This window comes from Mauremys reevesii, linkage group 2 (assembly GCF_016161935.1).
Source record: "Mauremys reevesii isolate NIE-2019 linkage group 2, ASM1616193v1, whole genome shotgun sequence".
NCBI lineage: Eukaryota > Metazoa > Chordata > Testudines > Geoemydidae > Mauremys > Mauremys reevesii.
Window position 1 is genome coordinate 46,370,604 of NC_052624.1, and position 25,457 is coordinate 46,396,060.

Below are 25,457 nucleotides of genomic sequence, written 5' to 3' on the forward strand. Positions count from 1 at the left end.
AACAGCTATTCTGTGCAGTCTAAAGCCAAGGGCTCCATTACTTCAATCCACATTTCTGCTGCTACTCTTTGTTTGTCTGTCTGTCTGTCTTTCTCTCTAGCACAGTTCAAATCATCTACCATGTGGGGTCTAAGCACCAAAACATGACTAAAGGTAGCATTTCAGAACAAAAAGTAATTTTATTCTCTTTTCCACACACCCTTATCCCCCAGAGACCTTGCATACTAGGACTTCATTTGAAAAAGGAATATGTAGCTGGTAGAGTTTGCAGAGGATTCTTGTGACATGTTCTCACAAGCTTTTTTACCCAGTAGGCTGGCAGCTGCCCGCTGTGCTAGTTGTAGTTTTATTGCCACTAGTTCTGAAGAATTTCTGAAGTGCCTCTTCCTGTTTTCTAATGATGATCATTTTAACGATCATTTCTGTGACTTAAAACTGGGTCTCAGTGGTGAAGTAACTAATGGAGATTCCAGATGGAATTAATACTTTGTATTTCCGCTGTAGTACACTTCATCCAAGGATCCTGAAGCACTTAACAAACACTAATTAATTAAGGCTCAGGAAACTTCTGTGAGCTAGTTAAATACACATCTGAGAGATGGCTATACCACCGCAGAGGAGTCAAATGTATATGCAAGGTCGGAAAGTGGGTCAGCCAAAGAGCTATCATTAGAAACAAGGAGTCCTGATTCCCAGTCCTGTGCCCTAGGCATTAGAAATGTTGCTTCTTCCCTTAATATCTTGATGGTTTTGATGGTATTATTACCTCCATACCAATGCACACATCATCACAACCTCCGTCCCCCAACACAAAAAACAAAAAACAGATAATCAAATACAACTGCAATAAAAACTATACAGATGTCAACATGTGCCCATTGTAACTACCTAATCGCTAGAAATGTCATATTTTCTAAGGCCTTGTATATACTACCACGGTAAGTTAACCTAAGTTACGCTACTCCAGTTATGTGAATAACATAACTGGAGTTGATGTAGTTTAGGTCAAATTACCACGTTGTGTCGATGGGAGACACTCTCCTGTTGACTTCCCTTACTCTTCTCGGAGTGGTGAATTACCAGAGTCCATCTGAGAGCGCTTTCCCATTGATTTACTGGGTCTTCACTAGACCCATTAAATCGACACCCACTGCATTGATTGCAGCAGCGCTGATATACAGGTAAGTGTAGACAAGCCCTAAGAGAAGGAGAAAACTATGGCAATGGTGGATAGCATTGTAAGATAACTGTTAGCAAATGTGGACTTTAATGGTGACTGACAACTCTGGAGGTATTAGTGGAGTAGGATGACATTAACAAGTAGTTGTAACATTCTGTTCCTGAAGTGCACTAAATATTTAATGTAAAAAAAGAAAGATTACTTGTCCTCTAGGTAATTTCAAGTGGCACATTAAGATAATGCTTTGTTGAAGAGAATGATGGTGTTTTGCTCAGGGACAGTACTTAGTGTACTTAAAAGACCTTATTAAACAATGTTTATAGTTTTATTTTTTATTGTTTTACTCTCTATTGTTTGTAAGTTTGAAACACTTTTTCTTCTTCCTCACCTAATTTTGCCTTTTTTTCCAAACACTGATTTTTCACCATAGTTTTGAAATGGAGAGAATGGAGGAATACATTTATACTAACAACAACTTACATTTATATAGTGTCCTGTCATACCAAATCAGCTTTGATTTTGCATCAATTTATGTCTGCACAGAATGAAGAACAGACGGCCGTATCTGGTCTGGGCTTCAACCCCTTTCCATTGCTCCAATGGCACAAGGAGGCCAGAAAGCTGATTTATATCATCATCTTGGAATTTCCCTGGTGTGGGAGAATACCCAGGTGACATAGCTGGCTTTACACAGCTCACTCTCCTGCCTCTGATATAAGGGAAGAGTTCAAGGAGGGAGCTGCCATGGCCAAAGCGCACTTCTTTCTCCCTATAGCCAGCTGTGGAATGGCCACTTGAGGCCTGTGGCAACTCTGCCTAATTTAAAATGGCCCTAAGTCTTATACCAGTGCCTGGACTAGCCCCTAGCAGTCCTGGGGAGCAGAAGAACACAAAGGTGGCTTTAGAAAAGCTCTGACAAAACTGTAGCTCCAAGCCACCATGTTTGTATATGAACTACTGCTGCTGATACAGACCTGAGGAGAAATGTGTATGGAGAATTTGTAGGGTTCATAGAGATAGTAGCTATTGCATTAAAAATAAAAATGGATGAATTTGTAGTTTAATTTTGAAAGGCTTCCCCCAGGCACAATGGCACAAGCTCAAAGTAGGTCAGTTTTTTGGTTCTAGACCTTTATACTACCTTTTAGCTAGAGAACTTTCATTCTTTTAACCAAAGATTCACATGATTTATTTACAGAGCAGCAAAAAGATCCTAGAAGATTTTAACATCCAAATATCCAGGCATGAAACTATACCTTGTGTGGCTTTCCATTATTTTCCTTATCCATCTGGCTGACAAAATGAAGCAATTGAACTAGTGTATTGAAAAGTGCTTTGCTTGAAGTTACTGGAGTGAGATAAAGAAACAGGTGGAAAACAATGGAATTTTGTGTTTTCAAAATTGGAAATTTTAGTTCAGCTAGAAATGCTGTTGAGAACGGGGGTCTCATCAACCATTCGTTATTATTGAACTGTAAACTCTTGATGAAGACAAGGCACATAGGAAATGAATGACTAGATCCTGCATTACATATCATGGTGGAGGAGGGAAAGAGTTCTTGAAGATTACAGGGTTATTACTGTGGTTAGTCAGACCATGCAAAATCAAGTTGGTGATTTGGTTAGAATTAATTCTCCAATGGGCAAATTTTGGATTTGTTTTTTTCTATTGGAAATCCAGGGATACATAAAAATCACAGAGTAATTGAGAGCAGTGTATGCAAATCATGTCCTTTCCCTCTCACAGAGGTAATAAAATAATTTGACATTGCCGGATGTTTTCTGTTGGAGGTAAAGTCCTGTATACCTTACTTGTGTAAGAACTTCAATGGAACTAGTCCCCTGGGTAAAGATAGGATTTGGGGTTTTCTGTATAAAATGGCATGTCCTGGAGTCTAAAATGAAAAAGCCTTATCATATAATATTGGTATCTGACTTTAGTTTGTTATGTTATATAAATGAACATGCTCTTGCGGGGGTTGGAACACTGAAGTTCACTCCTACATATGACAGGATAATTACAGTTGTCTTTAGGACAGAAAAGAAAAGAAGTCAACAATGAAAGCAATTTACAGTCCTGGTGGTGTGGTGAGTTAGGAGACTATGTTCGGTTTTGAGTCATTTTGCTGGCAAATCAATTTAAGACAAAACACACTAACGCCACACTCCTACAACTCACATATATGTTAGTGCTGCCTTGCAAAATTGTTGAAAATTTACCAGGCACAAAATCTTATCACCCACCTTATCTGAGGATAATGGTACTGAAAAAACTAATTATATTTTAGTTGTTCATTAAAGTCCTGATCCTGCAAACGTTTATGCACATGCTTAACTTTACTACTGTGAGTAGCACCTTTGAAGTAAACTAAACTAAACTAAAAATAGTCTAGTTAAACAAAGCACAGCATGGGGTTGTCTGCAACAGCAGGGGACTGGATTCGATAAAGGAGATCCCTTCCAGTCCTACGGTCTATGTTCACAGAATCAAAAATATTAAAAAATACTGGTCCCCCAGGATGCGTGGGAAAGTAGAATTTTGTGAAGCTGCATTAGAAAGTTAAAGAATAAATAAATGCCGAGTACTGGCCTTCATATGAGCCACTGTTCATAACTATAAGAGAGAGAAGAATCTTGCCCTATCACAAAAGTGCCAGTAAAGTGAATAGTTCACAAAATACTGAGCAATTTCTCATATAGTAAATACTGTTTTCTTACCCATGTTCCTTCTCAGCTCTCCTTTAATACCTTGGTCTGAATTTTGTAAAACAAATTCAAAGTTTAGTCACTTCAGAATTGGATAAGAATTTGAAAATTGAAACAAAAAGTGTTTTTGTCTTATATATCTGTATAATTCTATTAGTATGTCTATTAGACTCAGGGCCATATTCTCAGCTAGTGGCATAGTTCCAAAGATGTCAAAGAAGATAAGTTGATTTACACTAGCTGAGGAGCTGGCCCATATGCTTTGGATATTGCCAATATATATGCAGGTGAAATTTGGATCAAAGAAACACAAGCAAAATTAACACATTTTAAATTCGGGCACAATTTTATCTAAAAGAAACAGAGTTTTTTTCTCTTGTACTCCTCTAACGTCTATCCTTCTAACGTACCTACCCTTCATCACACTGTCTAGAAGCCAAAAACAAAGTTAAAGGACACATATCTAAGATTAGATCTTTAGCTTTGTTGAACTATTGCCTCCTTTCAAATCACTGCCATCAATCATTAAATAGTCCATGCCCAGTGGGTCGGTCTCTCCCATAAACAAAACTGTTCTATCTTTCTATCCCTCCTCCAGTCCTGTCTCCTCACTGGTTAACTACCATCTCATCTTTAGCCTGATTTTCTTTGGCAGAGATTTGGAGAGCAAGATATTTTCCCATCTTTTGACCTAGTCTCCCAACACAACCTCCTTGACTGCTTCCAGATTGGCTTTCAATTGCTGCCCAGTAGTAAAAATGCTGAAAATGATATGGCACCTTGTCACACCAAATCATCTTGGTTTGTGCACCAACATAACTAACGGATGGTTTGTTTTAGGCTGAAGTGAATTTTTAAGGCTAAATTATCATCTCCAAATAAATATGGGTTTATAATAAAAAGCTGGCGGATTTTTAATTACTACTGATAGTAATTGCACAATAATGACACTTTCTTATGCACTGTATAAGAACCTTTTTAGAGAGAACGATGTTTGTCATATTTCCTGGTTTTCATACTCTTGAAGTCTTCTATATATATATGTATATGTTTTTCAATTAGCTTCATTGGTTTTGATGTTGCTTTCTTTCTGTTCAGCTCTTGAAAGATGCAAAATTATTCTGGAACTGAAATTCCAGTAGGATATAATTGTGCACATTATTCGTTCTGATGCAGACATACTTTTAAAATTGCTATGCTTTTGTTGTGGTGTGGAGTGGAGAAAGCTTTTCTGAGTGGCTTTTAATCACGCAGATTTGGAAATATTTAACTAGTCATTCAAATTTGCAATTGTCCTGCAATTAGTTTTGGTTGTGTTGTGTTGATGGCACACATTTCCCTATTTGTGAGTTAGAGTTCTGGGGTTGGATCCTCACCTGGTGTTGACTGGTATAGTATCAGCTGTGGACCTGGTCCCTAACCCCAGATGCTTTTTTAAAACTTGCCTGTGTCATTCCTTCTGTTTCACCAAAATATTTGTGAATTTGCACTAGCACAGCACTTTTAGAGACACACTATCAGTGTTACACGATTAGTTTAGTCCACAGAAGAACAGACTGAGGGGGGGATTTGATAGCTGCTTTAAACTACCTGAAAGGGGGTTCCAAAGAGGATGGATCTAGACTGTTCTCAGTGGTACCAAATGACAGAACAAGAAGTAATGGTCTCAAGTTGCAGTGCAGGAGGTTTAGATTGGATATTAGGAAAAACTTTTTCACTAGGAGGGTGGTGAAGCACTGGAATGGGTTACCTAGGAAAGTGGTGGAATCTCCTTCCTTAGAGGTTTTTAAGGTCAGGCTTGACAAAGCCCTGGCTGGGATGATTTAGTTGCGGATTGGTCCTGCTTTGAGCAGGGGGTTGGACTAGATGATCTCCCAAGGTTCCTTCCAACCCTGATATTCTATGATTCTATGATAAAGAGATTGCACTACAGTACTTGTATTTGGTTAATTGAAAAATACTATTTCTTTTGTTTTTTACAGTGCAAATACTTGAAATAAAAAAAATATAAAGTGAGCACTGTACACTATGTATTCTGTGTTGTAACTGAAAGCAATATATTTGAAAATGTAGAAAACATCCAATTATATATTTAAATAAATGGTATTCTATTATTGTTTAAGAGTGTGATTAATCGCGATTAATTTTTTAAATCACTTGAGAGCCCTAATGACTACAATTCTCTTTACTGAAAACAGCAGGATCTATTCTATCCTCAAATAGCCCAATACTACTCCCACTGAAGTTAATGGAAATTGTGAATATATATCTGAAGCATAATTGAATCCAGGGAGATCCCTCGGCTACTTCGACAGAGATACTTCATAGAAAGCTATTTGCCAGACTTACATTGTGAAGCATACAATTTTATTGTCCTAATTAAGCTGCTATACAGATGTTGCAAATATTTTTATGACCATCAAGTGCTCCAGACCCTTTCAACTCCTGCCACAGAATCTCACTTTATAACCTCTAGTGAAATTCAGAGGATGATTACACCCTATGTAATTTGTTTCAGGTGCACTGGGTTTCTGGTCTGTGGCCCAGATCAGCAATTGATGAAGAATATTATACAATTGAGGTCAGAGAGTGGTGGACCCCAAATTATAACCAAGTAGGCTCCTTTGGTATTATAATAGCTACCAGCATACTCAAAGGGTCAATAGTCAACTGGTGAATCAGTGAGGCCTAATGAATCCCCAGTCACACCACCTTTCCACTGGCCACACCCCGGATGCCAACCACAGAGAGGGTAGTGATGTACGATCCAGGCTGTATACTATTGAAAGATCCCTGTACATTGGAGAGATCCTCCTGTGACCAGGTACTTTAAGATTACTTGGAACAAGACCTGGGCAAATAAATTTCTTCCTGTATTATCAGGAACAATAATAAGGAGAAGTGATCATAACTGTCAAGTCCCCCTATATTCCCACAAACACTCCTAGCATTTGGTAATATGTCAAAGAAGAAAAAAAAGCAGAAGCTGAAAGAAACACTTACTTGAAATAGAAGAAAATCCCCAGGGAAATCAATAGCGAAGTTATAGACAAAGCATGGCCTACTATAGCCATATAATAAAGTATGAATGCCATCTGGAATAAAAAAAATGAAAACATGAAAAACTAGCAAGGAGCAATTTAATTCTTATCGTGAGCAAGAATTTGCAAAACCAACCAATTTTCATTTCTTTTTATTCAGAAGCTCATCTGAGATATTCCTGAAACATTCACAATACATTAAAAGGCATTACCAAAAGTAAAAAGATGAGATTAAGTGTTTTTTTCACACGCAGGTTCTGTTTCTGCCCCTTAAACGCAATGGCAAAATTCCAATTAACTTTAAGGGAAAACAATTAAGTTTAGAACAAAAAATCAGATCCATATTGCAAATGCCACTCAAAACAAATGGCACATTCTTCAAAAAATACTTTGGAAAAACAATTTGTGTTAATTAAACTTCCCATTCTGAGTGTCCTCTCACTTACACCAGTATGAAGAAGTAAGTCCATGGGACAAATTCTGTTCTCTGACTGATGTAAAGCCATTGAAACTGCCTGGCCAATAGGAATTACACCAATCAAAAGCTATTATAAGTGGCAGGAGAAACAGACACCTAGTCGATATCACCAAAATATAAAATAGGCTTATTCATGTTTCATTTGCTGTCAATTTATTATTGAAACAAAATCACATGCAACAGCACTGGTTATAGAATGTTGCATTATTCAAATGTCATATTTGCTCTTGGCCCGCCTGTGAGTGTCCTTGAGCTGTAGAATGATTTCTGGAAACTGGCAGCTGGGAAGGCTCCATTATTACCTTCTTCAATGAAAGGATTGATATTTTAGTAACATACTCTGAAAAATCATTTATTAGCTGGTCTGCTCGGCTTCCTTTCTTTCTGGACATGTTTCATTAGTTCTTCTTTTGTTGCACACAAGAAGTTTCCCTTTTTCTTTTTTCGTCTTAAATAATTAAATGAACTCTTTTTAAAGGAATGTCCTCCTCCACAAAATGCTTAAGTACCATACCAGCATTACAGGCATTGTTTTACTATTCATCACTGCTCTGCCGCCCTCCCTTTTCCACTGTGTTTCTGGCAATGTGGGAAGAATTAAGGGAGAAGGGGTGTTTCAACAACACTTTGAGATCACTCATCTTCAGTTAGCATCTAGCTAGCTTCTAATTACCCAGCTTTCTTTAGTTGTGCTGCATGTAATTCTGAATTTGTGGGGGTTATGAACACAAAATTTGCAGTTTCATTTAAAAAAAAACAAAGAAAAAAGTACTTCTTCATGGTGCAGGTGTATTATTTTAAACTACTCAATGCTCTTGTAATTTTACAGTTATGGTGTCAAGTCCTGCTGCCACTGGCTTAAATGGGAGCAGGACTTGGAGTCTTGTTTGTTTGTTTACACTGCAGTCACTTTACACAGTTCTGGACATCTTAGTTTGCATAAAGTGGGTGTAAATATAATTGGCCAGATTATTGGTACCTAATAGAGTATTATATAGTGGGCCACAGTGTAAATAAGAATCAGCTCATTTGAATTTATAACCCAGAGTTCGACTGTTTCTGCACATACAGTGGTGAGGGTGCAAGGAGCCTTCCACCTCTTTATGTTCCTACACAGTGACCAGCCACAATATGGATGGAGAGTGCAAATGCTAGGCTAGCAGCTCTGGTGATGATAGAAACTCAAGACAGAAGAGGGTAGAATGTAGTGAGGACAGGGCAAGTTTCTTGACTATCTGATTAGAATATTATTTTTTCATATATGTTCCTTGTTGTTCCTTGACTGTGTTTGCTGAAGTTATGTTGTTGCTTTTATGCACGTCCTAGTTAGCACATCTTTATAGCCAGAACTTAGTTCACAAAGAAGCCATCCCTAAACTTTTTGATTTGTTGTCATTCTTGTACACCAAGACTACTATAAACCAGCTATAAAATGGAAAAGAACTATGGGTATTAACATACAAATAAAAGTACCAAGTATGTTTGTGTTTGTTTATCCAGAAAGACTGAAACCCGTTCAAACTGTCAAACATTCATTTTAGGACTATGAAGGCATTTTAAAACATATTACCTCAAAGTCAGCAATAACATTTGTGATAACACCATAAAAGCATACTGTGAGTTTGTTCAATGCAGATTTCTAAAAATAAAATGAAGGCAACTCTGAATGCATTGAACTGCCAAATAGTACATCATATAGTGTATCTGTAACAGCCTCTGCAGTGTAGACTAATGACCTGCTATATCCTACAAATATAGAATATTTGGTATCTCCTATTAAATCAAGACATATGTTGAACTGTTCTAGTAACTCTAGTAACTCTGTATTCCTAAAAACTCCACCTTGTTCATCTCATCTCCCATTTATATATAGCTTTATGTCTTCGGTATGGAATGCTACTAAATGAAATATTTTTGATGGTCACTTTTTTCAACATTTCTTAACTGCAAGGAACATTTTGTCAAAGGTAATCTTAGAAAATAACACCTCTTGCTCCAATACTAATGAGATTATCAGTATATACTGGATAGAAGTTTATAAATTAAGCACCGTCTTGGTTTAGGAATACATGGATTAAAACTAAGCAGCCAACTTGGCATAACTATAGAGATGGGATCCTGCTGCAGAAAAATAAAATGGAAAATGCAGAAAGAACCTAACATATGCAAAAGTTTCCTTTGTATTTTATCTGCATGTTGGCTGAATTATGTTCAAAATTCTTCTTCTGGAAGGCATGCTTAATAGGCAACAGAGCTACATTTTTGCCTCTTGGCATTGTGCCAATCTCTAGAAAAATGACGTTTTCATGGTCCTTTTATTCAATGCCTCTGGGACCTCAAGTTGTTACTATTACTATAATAGTTGTTACTATTACTCTCTCAGTGACACATAGGTTAACACATTTTACACTGATGGTTCTTTATGGTAAAAAAACCATCTCAGATCAGTCCAATAGATCTTTCCAATACACTGTAGAATGGACCGTTACTAAGTATAACCACAGACATTTAGGTAGCTGTTTAAAAAACAAACCCAAATGAGGGTCTGGCTCTTTTCCTTCTAGAGTTCCAAGGAGTCATAAATTATTTACTGCAATCACATTTTTCTGGAGCTCCACTCAGATTTCAGAAATGTGTTGCTTTTCATAAGCGCCTCTAAGTTGATTTTTTTTTAAAGCTTTTCCTCACATTTTTTGGTTCTTGTCTCTTTCTGTGTCACCTTTGGTTCAGTATTCTTAATTCTCTCCTCAAGGTTCACCTCCTAATCCTGCAAACAATTTTTGCACACATTTAACTTTACTCACATAAGTAGGCCCATTGATTTCAGTGAAAATGGTTACATGTTTAAATTTAAGTGTATGCAGGTTTGTAGGACTTTCTGGCTGAGCAGTGTCTTTTATATCAACTTCTTTTCAAAGGGTTGGAACACAGGGCAATGATTTTTACTTGTGAAAGGTAGTTTTTTTTTGTTTGTTTTTTTAAAGTCATGCTAAGATCTAGCCCAGGAGAAATATCATCAACAGCTGGAGTTACTTATCACAGTAACTTCAAATGAAACATTAAACTTCATCTTCACTAGCATTGGGCAAATAAGTAAAAATAATAGTAATTTAAAATTATTATTACAAAATTAGTTATATTAATTGATCACAAATTCTTCATCCAGTTATTAGCCAAGCTCTAGGGATGGGTAAATAATTTTAAAAATACTATTAAATAGGGTGACAAATGTGAAATGTACATAGTAAATATTTGAAGGCTAATAAGATTATAACAGGGTTCAAAAAAGAACTAGATAAATTCATAGAGGATAGGTCCATCAATGGCTATTGGCCAGGATGGGCAGGAATGGCGTCGCTAGGCTATGTTTGCTAGAAGCTGGAAATGTGCGATGGGATGGATCACTTGATGATTACCTGTTCGGTTCATTCCCTCTGGGGCACCTGGCATTGGCCACTGTTGAAAGACAGGATACTGGGCTAAATGGACCTTTGGTCTGACCCAGTATGGCCATTACTAAATTTTTATGTTTGATCAGCTCTAATCCTTTTCTTGGCTTAGTTATGCCACTATTTCATAAGATATTTTACATATCTGGCTAACTCTATGTCAGTTATGGAGACAGTAGATGCTATAATGTTGATATCTGTCTGGTGTAAAATAGAGTGAGATGACCAACTAATTTTAGATAGGTAATAAACTGCACTCAGATGGTAAAAATGTTTAGTTCTTATCCTTTATATCGAAGTAAAGGGCTTCGTTGTGTGGACGGGTGCAGGGTTAATTCGGTTTAATGCTGCTAAATTTGAGATAAACTCGTAGTGTAGACCAGGCCTAAGTAAACTGGAACTAGTTCTGTATCCTATAGGTGAAAGGTTTTATACCATACTAGAAATCCTTTGTGTAATTTAGTTTTCCAACTGCTTTTTTAATGAGGAAAAAAATCACCAGATGATCACATTGATGGGAAGGATAGAATGAGCAGTTGAAGTGAGTCCATATAATACATATTTACCTGCCATAAATTAATATATATTAAATTTAAAAAGTGTCAGAGTAGCAAAAAACATTTCAAAACTCATAGATGTACTGATGGATATTGACAATTCATTTTAACCCATAGATTCTCTAGAGACCACAAAATTCTGGGTTCAGTGTTTTATACAAATAAAATACAACTACGTTTTTTCTGAATTTATCATTTTACCATTTTCTATATTCGCTTTCCCCATACTCTTTACCCATTTTGATTACCATCTCTTTTGGCAATTTCATAGTGGGTATATGATCCAAAATAGTGCTCCCATCCTGCAGATTTATGCATGTGCTTACCGTTACATATTGTGAGTAGCCCCACTGACTTCAATGGAGCTACTCACAGTGCATAAACAGACATGTGCAAGTCTTTACAAGATCAAGGTCTAAATGTTTCCAGAAAAATTACATCTAGTCTGTTTACAATATAAGTTATTGACTGTTGTGGAGCACACACAACTCCTAATGAAATTAATTGGCGTTGTGGGTGTTCAGCACCTCTCAGAATCAAGTCCTAACCGGCATGGCACAATATACCATAAAAGTACAATGAATTTACTGTTTCTCTCTCATCTCTTGGAGAGAGCAACAGTAACACATTTATTCACGGCTTGCAGGGGGTTTGCTCTTTCAGCAAAGACTAACACAAATGAATGTGCTCATGTGAACAGTCACATTAAATTCAAGGATTTCGAGGATAAGGGCCTAAGATTGCTATAGTCCACTGAAACATAATAATAATCTAAGAAGATGCTCTCCTTTAAAAGCTTTTATTTGGAAGCAACCTCCTTTCCCCACAGAATTCACATGCCAATATATCATTTAAAATACTTGATAAGAACATATACCTTAGTGGCAGTACACAAAAAAACAAGTAATTGGATCATCTCTTACACTGTCAAGACTCCAGCTAATCTGCGCTATTCTGGCTAAACTCTAGATCGTATAAATTTATCACAGATAATATGCTGTTGGCCCAGCTCAATATCAGTCTCAGAAAACACTGAAATGTTAATCAGGGCCTACCTTCAATTTCTCAGAGGTGAAGGAATTACACAGTGTATAGTTGGACCAAGTCCGATTGCTCTCTGGATGTCGGAACCAATTTCCTGTTTCATCACAGTACTTTGAAGCCCTTTCTGTCAACAAAATGCAAGTGTTACTATTTTAGTGCATGAACATTACAAAAATCCCAGCTTAATTTAGATGCAATAAATTATGGAATAACTCAATATGAGGAGGCAGCTGAAAATTGTTCATGGTTGAGAGCAATGCCAAACACTGCTAATTGAACCATGCCAGCAAAAAGTACATATGCATGCACACATTCTCAAACACACACATACCTTGTCTTTGCACATCCTGGTATGTTCACACATGCTCGGTTTTCATGCTCAACTGTGCTTGCATGTAATTTGTTGGTGCAAGTAGTTTTTGAAAACCTGACCTTTAGGGGAAGAGCGTGACACCATTACATGGGCACAAAAGGCCTGAACTTGCTAGCAGAGCTTCAAGATACAGGAGTGAGGGGCATCTGACACTGGAGAGGCCATAAATGGGAATCTTTACCCCTTGCAATTTATGGATCAATACTTTGCAGTTGCTCTCTCCAAGGCAGTGCAGTGGGGCCACAGGTGAGACTAGTAGGTTGATAAACTATATAGCTAAAAACACTGGCAAAGCAAGCAATGGGGAGTGGGAGCAAAGCAAACAATGTCTTCTGTTGCAACCCATGAGCTACAGTAGTGGCTATGCAGTCACTATGCTGGCAGTGTGTGTGTGTGTGTGTGTGTGTGTGTGTGTGTGTGTGTGTGTGTGAGAGAGAGAGAGAGAGAGAGAGAGAATTCTGTACTCTCTCCATATAAGCCCCAAACTCATTGAAGTCAATGGGAGTTTTGCCTTCAATGAGACTTCAAGATTGGTCATACCGCAGGTGAAGACTTAAGCAAGTAGGTATCCTGGTGATTTATAAAAACCTAGGATGGACAGATGCTATAGCAAACAATCCATATCTTCAGTTTCATTTGAAATGGTGACAAGCAGTCTCTGTTTAGTTAATTTACTGTGTGTAGGATCCTGCCCACATGTGTACATAGTCTCAGCTACTGAGTGCTGAGCACTCCAGCTTGATTCTCCAGCATCAGAGGTGTGGGAACTATGGGTGTGGGGGGTGCTGCTGCACCCCCTGACTTGAAATGATTTACATTATATATAGGATTTACAGTTTGATTCAATGGCTTTCAGCATCCCCATTATAAAAATTGTTCCAACACCCCTATCCAGCTTTGTTTTGTAAAATTGCTCTATGCAGACAATTACAGGTCAACATCTGGGCCAAATCCTGCCATCCTGACTCAATCCTCTCTCAACTGGGATGCAATGGAAAGCCTGACTGAGCAAGGACTGCAGATTTGGGCCATAGCGCTGAATGACTGGTGTTTCCTGGGACTGAGGTGAACTCTTTTATGTTATGAAAAATGGGGCATTATAAAGTTCATGTTTTTAGAAAGTTATTTTAATTTTCACCTAGTCTAACTTTGTAGTTGTACTAGATCTATAGCCATATCGGCAATATTTCCAATCAATATACTTTTACAGAACAAATTAATATAATTTGCACGTATACATTCTTTGTTCACTCTGTGCATTTATTTTCTTCTTGAATTCTGATATTGTGTGATTTATTTTAATTCTTAAGATGTATCCTCCACACATACTAATGAAAAAAAGGCACGTGAATGCACTGACAAGGCAAAGATTTATATAGAGTATGTTATCCTTCGCTGACCAGACACATCATTATATAGAAATAGTTGGAAGACTTGGAAATAGTACATTTTACATGCTTCAAAAAAGAACACTCTTGAAATAGCTGCGAGTTTCAGATCAACAGCTCTGGGGACCTACTGTTTAAAATCAGTACGTGCACAGGCAATACAGAGAGGAAAAGTACATATTATCTCAGCCTTCCATCAATTTAACTGAGATAATCTTAGACTGCATTCATAGCATCTTTCCCATTGTATTCATTGCCAGATATTATCTAAAGCTGGAATGAGTCTGCAGTCATAAATAGAGATTAACAGTTACTATACTATAGAACACAATGTACAGAATTTTACCTACTATTCTATGGTACTGCACAATGTATAAAGCTTTGCTGATATGCTATGGATCATAACATTCCGAACATCCATCTCTGTACTCTGATGTGTGCTCTGAGGGTCAGAGGGAAATCTTTTGTCTAGTACTTTTCATTTAGCCCAGAAAAACATAGTTGATCCTGGTTTGGTGGCTTTTTCCTCTATCCCCTTACTGCCTTCTGAGTTCTGTCATTTACTCTCCCTCATCAGAAAGTGCAGTGTATGATGTTAGTGTGTTGATCAGTGTGTTTCTTTTTCTGATAAGTCATTTAGTAAGTTTGACTCCCAGGCAGTGAGCAAAGGTCATCAGTCAAAGGACAATTTTCTTTAGCAACACTCTCTGATGTTGGAGGTTATAAATAATTAGTGACAGGCTAACTGGTTGGAGCTCATCTGTCTGTGACAAACCTGAGATGTGGTAGTCAGATCACGTTAGGGAAGATTAGCATTTGAAGTAGTTTTATATGAGATGCCTCCCACCCCTATATGATAAATCAGGTGTCTCATCCTGGGGCATTGTAATCTTTCCCACTGCCCACTATATTAGCTCCCACAGTAAAAACATTTGATTTCTGTTTTAAACCTAATATTCTGGATTTAAATTAAGTTGTGGCCATTTAACTCAGGCTTTGCATTGAGTTGTTCTGAGGGTGTTTCTTAAGGTGATGTGACTGGAGCGGTTGTAGAGCAGGCATTGGGCTATGAGGTCAGGCTACTTCATCTTTTCTTTTTTGAATAAACAGAAGTGCTAGTAACAGAGAGCTTTGAATATAATAAAATAATGTTTGATGGAAGGACAAGATTTATATGGGCATATCAAGAGGGCGGAAACAAAAGTGGCGGCCTTTGGAGCAGTCAAATGATATGAATTTATTGCAAATATGATGTTTTGATTGTGAACTGTTCACTTGGACTATTCATCGTTCATATTCTGGGATTGGAGCACTGAAACATTTAAAACAAGTTAACAAGGAGCAATAAACAATTAATGCCAGAAACAGTTTTGTATGAAAAATAGTTCATGCTAAAATTAGTGACACTTTTAGGATTCATAACCATTTTCACGAGTTAGCCCGAAGTCACGTGTATGTCACAAATATATTGTCTCATGAGTCCCCATGAAACAAACTTGATAGTTTTATTCAGTGATCAGCTTTTTCACTATTAGATCAACTCCACTGATAACAGACATCTGTGAGCTTTTAAATTTTTTGATTGTTGTTACTAAACATTTTCTTTTATGTCTGCAAATACTAGTAGTTGGATTGTTTTGTCATTCTCTGGATAGAAGTGTTACATGCTTTGTATCACTGACTGTGTATACCCCGCAGATGGAGGAATATCTGATATCCCTACAGAGCACCAATAAATTATTTGTAGAGAAAATATTTCAACTAACAGATAAATGTTTATATCACATAGAAGCCCATATAAAGCTTCAACTCCAATGTCATCATCATAACATAAAAAGATATCAGAAAAGTCCATGAGAAGCTGAGCCAAAATATGTATAATATAATCATATTATGTACCTTGAGGAAATAAATAATTAATTCAAAAATCTAACTGTCAATCCGGATGAAGAGAGAGGAGGAAAAGAAAAGACCCAGAAGGAGTTGAGGGTGAGCGGACAGAGAATTAAGCTGGAACAATAGATTTTTAATTTTTTTTTAACCATGAACAGAATGATGTCACCTCAAAATGTATATAAACGGAGGCTGTACTTCCATATTTGGACTATGGTAACATAGACAGGGCATTTAAACTTTACTCATTAAGCCAAATTGAGGCCTAATGTAAGAGGATGCAGTTCCCTAATAAGTTAACTGCTTACGGGTAAATGGGCTATATTACTGCACTCTTTTAAACTTTACTCCAAGAGCCCACCTTGATATTTAAAAATGACTGATTTATTAAATGAAATCAAAGACAGAAACAAAACCACCAAAATGCATGATCAGCTGGTACCTTGTGTCCAAACAGGCTTGTAAAGATGAGCAAGCACACTTGTTTCTGGGAGATGCTTGCCTGCTTCAACCAGACAGACTCCCTAAGTTCTAGGACAGGTTTTATTTTTTTTAATATATTATTTTTTAACAGGGAAACAGCCTGCAGATATCAAGCCACATTAAGTTGATGAACTTTATGAATACACAACTCGTGTGCTGTTCTGTACAATTCAGACAAGCTAATAAAGGATAAAGAAGCAGTCTTGCTACAGATGAGTGGGGAGAAAATATTCTGCTTGTCAAGAAAAAAGACTTTTTCAAAGACACAAAAACTAATTTTGCAACATGTTATAAATGATAGATGTCATAATGTACTTTGCACAGGCAGTTTCCTGGATTACTTATGTGATAAAATTGGGCCAAATTCATCCCTAGTGTAAGCCCATTGACATCAGTGTCATTATGCTAATGATATATTTGGCCTTTTACCTTATTAGCACTTCTGTTATAAATAGTACAAATCTACATAATACACCACATTCATTCCTGTTTTGACTCCGCTGATTCGAAAAGGATTACACAAAGGACTAATTTGACCCAATGGTTATAAAATTTACACATAAAAATATAGTTAATGGAGTTGAAACAGTGATCAATTTGTCTCAGGATGTTTTCCTGACAGACTGCTTTGTAAGAACATAAGAATGCCCATACTGAGTCATACCAATGGTCTACCTAACCTAGTGTGCTGTCTTCCAACAGTGACCAGTGCCAGATGCTTCAGAGGGAATAAAGAGAACAGGGCAATTATCCAGTGATCCATCTCTTGTCATCCAATCCCAGCTTCTAGCAGTCAGAGGTTTAGGGACACACAGAGCACCCCTGGCTATCTTGGCTAATGGCCATTAATGAACCTATCCTCCATTAATTCATCTAATTCTTTTTCTGGACCCCATTATACTTGGACTTCACAACATACCATGGCAACATGGGGGGAGGGATAGCTCAGTGGTTTGAGCATTGGCCTGCTAAACCCAGGGTTGTGAGTTCAATCCTTGAGGAGGCCACTTAGGAATCTGGGGCAAAAATTGGTCCTGCTAGTGAAGGCAGGGGGCTGGACTTGATGACCTTTCAAGGTCCCTTCTAGTTCTAGGAGATTGGTATGTCTCCAATTATTACCTTAACAAGTCCCACAGGTTGACTGTGCATTGTATGAAGAAGAAATGCTTCCTTATGTTTGTTTTAAACCTGCTGCCTATTAATTTCATTGAGTGACCCCTGGTTCTTGCATTACGTAAAGGGGTAAATAACATGTCCTTATTTGCTTTCTGCTTTTATAGACCTCTATCATATCCCCCCTTAGTTATCTCTTTTCTTTAAACTGAACAGTCCCAGTCTTTTTATTCTCTCTTTGTATGGAAGCTATTCCATACCTCTAATCATTTGTTTTGCCCTTCTCTGCACTTTTCCCAATTCTAATCTTTTTTGAGATGGGGAGACCAGAACTGCATGCAGTATTCAAGGATTATAATTTTGCACAAAATGTTCCCTGTGAGAAAGAGATTGCAATGATAAGAAGTAATTTTGTACTGAGCAGGGCAGAATTGAAACAGTTTGTAGAGGCTTGGATTTTTTTTTTAAAAGTATGTCTGTAAAGAGCAAAGGAAATGAGTAGGGTCATGGGAAAGGAGATAGAGAAATCTGTAGGTGATTGGTCAGACTAAATGATCATAATTGTCCCTTCTGGATTTAAAATCTATGAGGCACATTCTCAGCTGCTGTAAACTGGCATAGCTTTACTGAAACAAATCGAACTACACCAATTTACACCAGCTGAGACTGTGGCAGAAAAATAAGCAACTGAATGCTGAGATACATTGGTGCTGTCTTTGTGCGTTCCTAGGCCATTCTCTCCAGAGTACAGTCCCATCCTATTTGGTTTTTTACACTGTTTCCTTTAGCTGTCAACATCAAGTGTAGGCTTGGCACAATTTGTTTTTTTTCTTTTATAGTTTCAACAGAAAATATCAATTTTAAAAATTAAAAAATGCTTAAAAATTATCTAGATACATTTTCCACAGTTGTGCAAAATTATAGGTTTAAGGATTTTTTGTATTGTTCTTGATTTAAATTTTTGCAGTTACAAGAAATTATTAGGGGTCAGACAATAATAATCTAATGGCCGTGGATGATGAGATTAAAAAAATTAAAGCTTTATAAATGTTAATACACAAACTGTCAAAACAATATGTCAAAATTTTAGCCTTAAATCAAACTCTAAGAAGTTCTCAAACAGCATTTTTCTTACTTTACCAATCTGAACATTTCTGTTAATATTGATGGAAATATTTTTTGTCATTTGTGTGTGTGTATAGTGAAATTGACATTTATCGACATTTACCAATAAAAATCTAATCCTGCCAAGCCTAGTTAAGCGTCACTGTGAGGTTGGATTTGAGTAGCTTGTGTATATGATGTACACAGAAGCGGATGACCAAAATGCATACAGTCAGACTATGTATCATCACCAGACCCTATTTCATTTTTCAAATTATGAATGCAGAAAGTAGCAAAGTCCAAAAAGTACAGCATATTTTATTCTTGGATTGTTTTTCCTAGTATTCAAAGCTACACATGGATGTTAGCCAAGAAGAATATTAAGGAAGCTGAGGTAACTTAGTTAACCGTGATTTATTATATGATACATTGCAAACCTCCCTGGAGCCCCAATCCAGCCAAGCACTAAAGAAGATGCTTTTTGAAGTCAATGGGATTCCACATGTGCTTAAAGGGAAGCACATGCTTAAGTGGTTTGCGGGACTGGAGCCTTAAAGAAAGGGAAATTTGACTATGTTGCTGTTTTTTCCCAATAAAACTGTTATTCACTACTAAGACTTCTTTTTTCCTCAACAAAAATCTGAAAATCTAGCTGCATTGTAATTGACCATTAACAAATCCTTGTTGAAAGTAATTACTTGCCGTTCAAACCCAAACACAATATATCAATACAGTTCAACCTGTGCTTCTGTCCCCTCCAGTTCCCTTCCTTAGCAGTTGCAAGATTCTAATCACCACAAGACTTCCTGTCTCTCTCATACTTTTAACTCCTCATGTTAAAAGCAGCCACCTGTGAAACAAACTTCTGACCACATGTTGTAAATAGATTCCACTAATTAGAAGCTGTTCATTAGGCTAACAACAGATGCTGAAATTACCATAATTCAGAGATTCTTAGGCCAGAAGGGACCATTGTGATCATCTAGTGTGACCTCCTGTATAACACAGACCATAGAACTACCCAAAATAATTTTGAGAGCATATTTTTTAGAAAAACGTCACACCTTGATTTAAAAATTGTCAGTGATGAATCCACCATAACCCTTGGTAAATTTTTCCAATGGTGAATTACTCTCACCTTTAAAGATGTATACTTTATTTCCAGTCTTAATTTGTCAAGCTTCAGCTTCCAGCAATTGGATTGTGTTATACCTTTCTCTGCTAGACTGATGAGTCCATTATTAAATATTTGTTTTCCATGTATATACTTATAGCCTGTAATCAAGTCATCCCTTAACTTTATCTTTGTTAAGCTAAATAGATCGAGCTCTTTGAGTCTATGACTGTACAGTGTGTCTTCTAATCCTTTAATCATTCTCATAGCTTTTCTTTGAGCCCTCTGCAATTTATCAACATCCTTCTTCATAGCACTGAAACAGTGTTGGGCGAATTCTGCCACTTTTACTCATGTTGGTTAGTACCTTATTCCACAAGGTGCTCTACTGAAATCAAAGGGACAAATTGTGGAATAAGGTACTACTTGTGACTGAATATAGCCTTGTCTATATGAGTGGTTTAAACTGTTAGATTGAATAATGTTGTTGTAACAGGGACCATGAATACAAAACAAGACATTGGAGACAGCAAATCAGGTGGGAAAGCATGATTTTAAAATTAGCAACACACGGCTTAAGAGCTGGAAAAAGTGTTACTCTATAACCATCCAAATACTATGTGATGAGGCTGTTGATGTCTATGGGGAGACTTTTGTGAATTCTGAACTGTCCAAGATCTGTTTTTGCTATCAGCCCAAGAGCATATGGAATAGAGATAAACCAGGATTGTTTTTTGTTGGTTTACCTTAAAAACCATGGAAGCAATGGCAACAGCAGACTCTTAGTAAATAGAGCATATATTTGGGGATGGAAAGTGTCAAAAGAAAATGGCACAAGAATGAATCTTCTTGATCAAAGGGATTCATGATGCATGACAGTTCTTCTTTTAAGAAAATGTGATAACTACAAAAAGGAAAACAATTTAAATTGCAGCTGCTGACCACATAATAATCAGGGGGTGGGGGTAAGAAGTTTTTTTTTTTACTGAAGATGATTACAATGGAAATATTACTGTAGCAGCTACACTTCAAAATTAAAATGTTATGTACAGGGGCAATATCAAAATGTGAATGAACAACAAGTGACAACTGTTCTTTCTTACCAGCACCTTCAACAAAAACATAGACCTCCCACAAGATTAAATTTATAATTAAAATTATGGAGAAGGGTGTTGTGTAAATAGCGATGAGCCATTTCAGATACGTTTATATTCTGCAACTATGCTTTAAAGCTCTGGAATTCTGTGTCCGATGGAGTTCCAAATGAGTCAGTTGCAGCCCAGCTGGAAATGAGTTTACGTATACTGACTGGTTAAACAATGAGGTCCAACTGGGTTCAAAATTAGGCAGAAGGCATTCACCTATCCTGACTGAAATATTTGAATCTCTGAATAAATTCTTCTCAAGGCAACTGTGCCAAAAAGCTGATTCTTTTCAGGAGGAAAATATTGGATTTCATCCCAGTCCCTAAAAATGAGATTGAAAAAATTAGCATGTTTACCTTAGAAAGGAGATGAATAAGATGGGACAGGATAAAAAGAATATAAATAATGAATTGTCTAGAGAAGCTGGATTGGGAACTTCTGTTGACTGTTTGATAAAAAGGGGACCTTCACTGAAATTAAAAGGTGGGAAATTCAAAACCAATAAAAGGAAATATTTTTCCACACAATGTATGATTAAAGTGTGAAACTCATTGCTCCAGGAAGTCACTGAAACTTAAAACAGAAAAGAAGCAAAAAGGGATTTGATAGTTATACGGATATCAAGAATATCCAGAATTATCATAATTAATTGCAATAATTTTGAAAGGGTTATTAAACCTTGAGCTCCAGGGCTTAACCCAATCTTTAATGAGCAGAGACCAAGATGAGACCTAATGTGGGTGGTGGGGGGCAGATTATCTCAGATCTGCCTGCACAGGGTTCTTACACCTTCCTCCAAAACATCTGATGCTGGTCATTGTCAGAGACAGCATACTGGACTTGGATTGTAAACTCTCTAGGGCAGGGACTGTCTTTTTTTCTGTGTTTGTTCAGCACCTAACACAGTTGGGCTGTGGTCCCTGACTGGGGCTCCAATGCAGCATGATAATACAAATAAACAAATAAATAATAAACAGCGGACCTTGAGTCTGACCCAGGGTGGCATTTCTTATGTTTCTAAATGTGCAACAAATTTACAGCATGTAATAAAGAACTAATTCTGGCTCCAGGAGGTAGCACTGGGAATTGAAGGCATTAATTTATTAGTATGTATTAGTCTATTCATTTACATTCAAATGATATTTACTAGAGTAAATATTGCTAAAGCCTCATTATATATGACTGTTAATGTTTAGAATTATACAATCAATAAAATGTTTGTTCACATTATTTTCTAATCCGTGAATGGCACGCTCTGCCGGACAGTTATCCAAAGTTCCATAGCACTATGAGGCAGAAAGTAATTCTCCTGGTTAAATAGCATTAGAATTTAGAACAAAAATTGTGTCTTCCTCCAAATAATGCCAAATTAATGGAGTTGAACCCTTATCTAAATTCCTAGTCACACATGCATTAGAGCAGATATCTCCCCCCACACATATATTTATCAATGTTCCTATTTTCTACTGAACCCTCTCAAAAATGTTTTGGAGCCACACATTCTCTCAATCTCTTTGGCTAAAAGTTATTTCTATGAATAATTCACCAAACAATCTGCACTAGGACTCTGTAGTACAATAAAAGTTGATTCTGATTCTGTTCTTCCACGGGCTGTGTAAAACTGCCTTTGCTAGTAGAAAATGGTAGAAAGGAATGCCAGAAATATTTATTTTATGAAGACAACAGCGCTAGACTTAACATCTGCTGCTCAGCTTAGAGTATGTAAAATGGGATAACTATAACTGCAGGCAGATATTAAAATTATCCAGCAAAACTTTCATATAATTGATTTCAGAGATGTCAAACGAACATGTTCTATAAGTGAAATGAATGTATGCTATAACTTAAGAGTAAGAAAACGCCCCGAGATGATTATACAACTGGGTACATTTTCATTTAAGAGTCTCTGAGATTTCACAATGCTGTAAAAACCATTAGAAACATGTGTCTTTTCAAAACATGAAGGCTCCAAAGGCTTCCTTACTAAAGATAAAAGATGAAAGGAAATACCTACCAGTTGGATCAAAGTCTGGAAAATAATCTGGACAATTCTGAGCCGTGACTCTTCCAGCAGGTGTGTCATCCCAGCACAACCATCCATCCCAAGTTCGGTTGCAGAACAGACCTAGTCATTTAGGAAGAATGTGATAATTAATTTAAAAAAATTGATCACACTTAACCCACTCTGTTCTATTCCCTCCCAGTTAAAAGGCTGTCAAATTATTGTTACACTTTGAATTGCATTCAAATGTAAGTTTTAATTTGTGGCTGCCATTGCTGAGCTGTTGCTGGTGGTGTCCTTCTTGCTGAAAAGTGATGGTTTTTACCCCAATTGAAAAGAACTTCCAATATAGGGCCTGATCCTGCAAAACCAGAAGTCCCAATTCAGCAATCCATTCATATTCAGCAAAGCATTTAAGCACATGCTAAAGTGCTTAACTGATTTGGGAATTTAGTCACATTGGTAGTACATGTAACTTCAGTTTCTCAGCACCTTTGAAAATCAGGCCCTTGTCATGTAAACCTGGAAACTTCAAAATGTAGAGGCATGCCCAGTTAAAGGCACTACTGGACAAATTGTGGCAAGTCCCATCCCATGATTAGGGCTTCTGATCATAGGTTTTAACCAATAAACAAATAAAAGCTCCAATCCAAACAGAAAATGAAATTGGTACTTAACACCGGAAAAAACACCAGAAATGGTAACTAAGAGCTTGTTCACATAGAGCTGTAATGTGGACTACTAGGGTGTGACTTCTAAAGCACATTAATGTGTGGTGCATGAATTTGTCTGTGTAGACCCTGCAGGTGCACACTTAAAGATTCCCTAGTGCACTTTACCATAGTGCAGTTTGAAACAATTGTACTTTAAAGCACACTAGGGAACATTAAAGAGATTATTCATGACAGTAGATACAGAGAAAAAGTCCTGAACCTCCCCCTCCTCCCAATTTTGGACATCAAAATATAATTAAAAATTGCTAAAAATGTCCCCCACCCCAAGAAATTAATAAACTCAGAAAAAACAGATGCAGAGGTTACAGACATAGACCCAAGTCCTGCAATATGATGCATATAGGCAAACCCCTGCACTTGTGTGCAGTGCAGGAGTGGGGCCTTATTCAGATTTCCTCCCGAAGGATCCTGGGGGATAGAGATTACAGCTCTGCCACCCTCCCCATGCCAGGCTAGCTCCACTGCTTGATGCCATCCTGGGAGAGCTGGGCTAGAATCCTGTCTTGGGCAAGTAGCACTTGTGTGGGCATAAGGAGGTAGCACTGCCCAAGCTAATGGGGTTATGCCCAGCCCCTGAAATGGAGCCGAAGGGGGTGGGGAAGATTCCTTAGCCCTTTTCCCCACCATACTTATCTACCCACTGAGGGCTGGGCACAACTGAGTCCTGACTTCCCTCTTCTAATTGTTAAATCAAAATTAGTTTACAGCCTGTTACACTGAGTTCACAGATTGATAGCATAACAAATGACACTGTAGTTCTGAATGCTGTGGCATAAATCTGCCACTAGCTGCAGGTTTAGAAACAGAAATGCAATGAAAAATCTAGGCTTTGGAGGTATTTTTAATTGTAAAATCAGATTACGCAGGAGAAAGAATTCACTGCCACGGCCCTGCTGCAACACCTACTGAAGTCAATGGACATGGAATCATTGACTGTGATGATCAGGCGTTAACATACATTTTCAAAATCCTTTGATAGTTGATGGGGGAGATTTTGAAAGGCACAAATGGCAGTTAGGCTCCTAACTGACACTGGAAGTTAACAGGATTTGGGTGTCTAATTGTGGTTGTGCATTTGAATCTCTCGCCCAATGGAAGCAAATCTTCTTAAAGAAAGTGACAGCCTTTATAACAGATGGAAAAAGATTTTAATAGATGACTGAGCTACTGAAGAAACTGTACCCACAGTAGATATTTTAAGTCAGTAGATCTGTTGTCTAAAAATGGACGCTTTCAAATTTAATTTTTCAGCTGAAATTTATTATACATTTTTTTCTTTTTAAGACCACTTGTTTTCTCTTTATGTAAGAATCCGTGTATGCTTGTTTTTCTCCATTATCAACAGATTTGCTGAACTACTTGTTCAGGTTATTAACAAATCATGATATTACTTCAGTGTGGGATAGAATTACATACCCTCAGTTAGTTATATTTCTTTCTGTAAAACACTTGACTGCCCTTCTCCAAGGGTTTGAGATATATTTGCATGAGCTTGAGGAATTAGTTGGTAAAATCAAAAGCAGAGAAATACAGCAGAAGCAAAGTGCAATTTAAACACATTTCTGAAAGGCACTGCAGTCTGGGCTGTATAGGAGGCTTTGATTTTAATTTTGAAAACATTTGTCATGCCTTGAAAGGAGGGGAAAAAAACAC

At 37.3% G+C, this 25,457-nt stretch overlaps 1 protein-coding gene across 1 annotated transcript in view; it reads right to left on the reverse strand.

Moving 5' to 3' along the window:
- The window catches only part of CALCR (calcitonin receptor), a 240,080-nt gene that overhangs the window by 62,888 nt on the left and 151,735 nt on the right, over positions 1-25,457 (reverse strand). The window contains exons 4-6 of the mRNA XM_039525170.1: positions 23,083-23,193; positions 12,467-12,579; positions 6,890-6,981 (exon numbers count right to left, since the gene is read on the reverse strand). Coding sequence (XP_039381104.1) covers positions 6,890-6,981; positions 12,467-12,579; positions 23,083-23,193 — 316 coding nt within the window. The remainder of the gene's footprint in view (positions 1-6,889; positions 6,982-12,466; positions 12,580-23,082; positions 23,194-25,457) is intronic.